At 43.8% G+C, this 3090-nt stretch overlaps 1 protein-coding gene across 1 annotated transcript in view; it reads right to left on the reverse strand.

The window, feature by feature from the left end:
- The window catches only part of LOC113214596 (uncharacterized), a gene marked incomplete in the record, with an annotated part of 36787 nt that overhangs the window by 7633 nt on the left and 26064 nt on the right, over window positions 1-3090 (reverse strand). The window contains 1 exon segment of the mRNA XM_052274040.1: window positions 1515-1640. Within this exon segment, the coding sequence (XP_052130000.1) occupies window positions 1515-1640 (126 nt within the window).

Below are 3090 nucleotides of genomic sequence, written 5' to 3' on the forward strand. Positions count from 1 at the left end.
AAACTGGTCTACACTGCTCATCAAAATTAGCGGGCGGATTTTCCCAACGTACGTAGTTTATATATTTTTGAGCTAGGAAGCTAAGATTTGGCATGCAGGCGTCCCAATCTTTCATCTCGAGGCTCAGGAAAAGCGCAAGCCGCTGGCCACCTCCAACGAGCTGTGCACCCGCTAGGCTGGAGGAGGGCACTGTACGTGCTCGGAAAGTCAAGATTTCTCCTGAATGGACTCAACTTTTTGTTGTCTTTCGAACGGTGCAAGCGAATTTGCGATCGGACAAACCAACCCCCTCCCACATTCACCCCGACCTCCTGAAGGGGGTGAGTTTTGTGGTTAGTCAATACCAGCTCGATATCTCCTGTACACAGCCCATATGATTTTTTCGAATCGGACAACCTTCGGCCAAACTACCCCCGTGAACGTGACGTGCAACTCCTTTCTGAATATCGTCTATTTCGGATCCTTAGGGTTGAAGTTTCAGGAAAGGTTACTCTTTTCATTTTAAACACATCCATGCTGAGAAACCCAGTGTCTTTCCCAGGGGGTAGCTAACCCGGACTGGCCCTGCACCCCTTTGGAAGGAGATGGAGGGTAGGGTCCATGCGGATCTGCTAAAGAACAATCGAAGGCAGCTTACCTCAAAGTTTCGTATCGGTTGGACCAACCTTTCCGCTTCCAGAATGGATAAACTGGCAAATCGTTCAGAACCCACCCCCAAGTTCAACCTACCCTTTCGCCGAACTGAGGTGGGGTAGCGAGCCCATCTATGGCGTACCACCTCGGCTCAACCTTCATCTCGAAGGCCGCAGAGTCTTGGGAGCCTGCGGTGACGTCAGCGGCCGACGGACCGATGTTATGATTGAATGATTCGGACACCTGCATGCCAAATCTCAGCTTCCTAGCTAAAATAACCTAGAAACTACGTTTGTTGCAAAAATCCTCCCGCTAATTTTGATGAGCAGTGTTTTTTTATAGTATTTCTTAAAAGTACGGTTATGAAGAGGAGTAGGGCCATTTTTTAAAATTGAATATACTATTATTTTATTTGTCGTTTTGATGTCTTAAAGGAACACTAAGCATTATCGCCTCTGCTGCTTATCCAGCCGCCGTATACCCAACCGATGCTAATCTGTAAACGGTTAACACCTGGGTTGGTAGAGGGAGACGGACACTATTTTGAAAATGCCACCACTCCATTAATCGAAATGCGTGCATCGTATAGTTTATTTAATGTGTACATGCCATGGTTGCTTTTGTAGATGCGTACCTCGGAATGTGTACATGGGTAAGTACATGGCATCGTATGCACAAATTAAAGTATTCATTCCATGGACGGTTTATTTAAACCATACAATGTACGCATTTGAAATGACAGAGCTTTCGTGGTTTGACACTTTGATCGATTGTACACAGTCAACCTGGAATCGGGTAAAAGATCATCTCTGCACTGAAGATATATAACGTCGCTTTATGTACAAGGTCTTTAATTTTCCGTGTGTTGCTATGATACATACTTTTGATCCATACTCCTTGAACAGAAAATCAGCGTAAGCTTCAAACTCATCCAACATCTCATTACCTAGCCATCCACCGAAAGCGTCTTCTAGAGCTTGAGGATAATCAAAGTGGAACATTGTCACCTAAAAAATAAGCCGACATTATTATTTTTTTCTGTTAGTCAAATTATGTTTTTATAACACGATTTTCGATCACACTGGCAAAACAAAGTCCTGCCTCAGGTCTTACGGTAGAACGCCTAAAATATAGTGTCATCCGTAATAGCGGTACCTCGTATCAATGTGCACTGATCTGTATTTCGTCCAAACAAACTCGCTCATTACTAAGGGCTTAAAGGGGGCAGACCTGTGAAATACAAGGGTTTGGTGAAAAATTTATGTTTAAAAAACGGGGCAACTCAGGGGTTTAGTACTGCGCGCAAATATAAAGTAAAGATGGCCCCACAATTTGGCCACTGAGAGGTGCCGACCCCTCCACAAACATGGCCAGCATGGCTTTGAACTGGAGCCGATGTAGGTCTTTGCGGTGTGCACGATTGTGCCTGAACCGTTGGGTTTGCAACAGTGAAAAAACATTGCTAGATTCTCTTAAAACATGTATCTAGGATCTGACAGGAGTTTTTTTTTTGATATTTCATTCCGAAATACTTGAAAAAAAAAATCCAAAAAATGAGTACAAAATAATGGGTTAAAATTTGGGTACTTTTACCCTGGTTTGGGTACCTTGCAATTGAGTTAGATTAAATCGCCCTTGCCAGATCGTGGGCACATAAATGGACAACATTCGGGCAAAATATTAAGTCGATAGCTCCAAATCTACAGCCTGGAGGTTGCACACCGTTTGCAAAAAGTCATTCCGAGAAAAATGAGTTTTAAGTTTTCAATACCTATGTATAGCGACGAACCTAAAGCCAGGGCAACATACTGAACTGGTCCTAAAAGATTCCAGGTCTCTAGAGGACTCCTTCCTCGTCGTGTATCCTGTCCTGAGGGTCCAGGCGAGCCCTAGCGGTCTAGCCACCCGACCACCCGCAGCACGTTTTGGGCTCTCCTCAGCGCAATTTTTCGAATTTCAACATCCGCTTTGCGGCATTAGAAAGAGGAAAGATCAAAGAATTTTTTGAGGCATTAAAGAAAAAAGTTGAATTTTTCGATGATTTTCACAGGTATGCCCCCTTAAACAGAACCGTCCATCTGCACAGGTCCACCGCTTATCTTTCGAAAATACGGGCGGGTGATTCCCAGATTTCAATGGATGCTGCTAGGTGCTGAGTTTCAATAGGGGGCACTTTCTACACTGTTGTAAAAATCTACAGTAATTCGTTCAGGACGGCCAATCAATTTTTGGCTGAGCGATAGCGAAGCCTATTACTCCAGTGATGATCGAAAAGTTTCGTGTCTGTCTGTCTGTCTGTCTGTCTGTCTGTCTGTACGCACGATAACTCGAGAACGGTTTGAGCTAGGTACCTGAAATTTTAAGTGAAGCTTTGTATCATAAAAAGCAAGAACTGTATTGATTTTGAGCCCTCTAGCTTGAAAATTGGCCTGTCAAAAAATCAAAAACAAAAAACCC

Source organism: Frankliniella occidentalis, unplaced genomic scaffold (assembly GCF_000697945.3).
Source record: "Frankliniella occidentalis isolate FOCC.00 unplaced genomic scaffold, Focc_3.1 Scaffold328, whole genome shotgun sequence".
Taxonomy (NCBI): domain Eukaryota; kingdom Metazoa; phylum Arthropoda; class Insecta; order Thysanoptera; family Thripidae; genus Frankliniella; species Frankliniella occidentalis.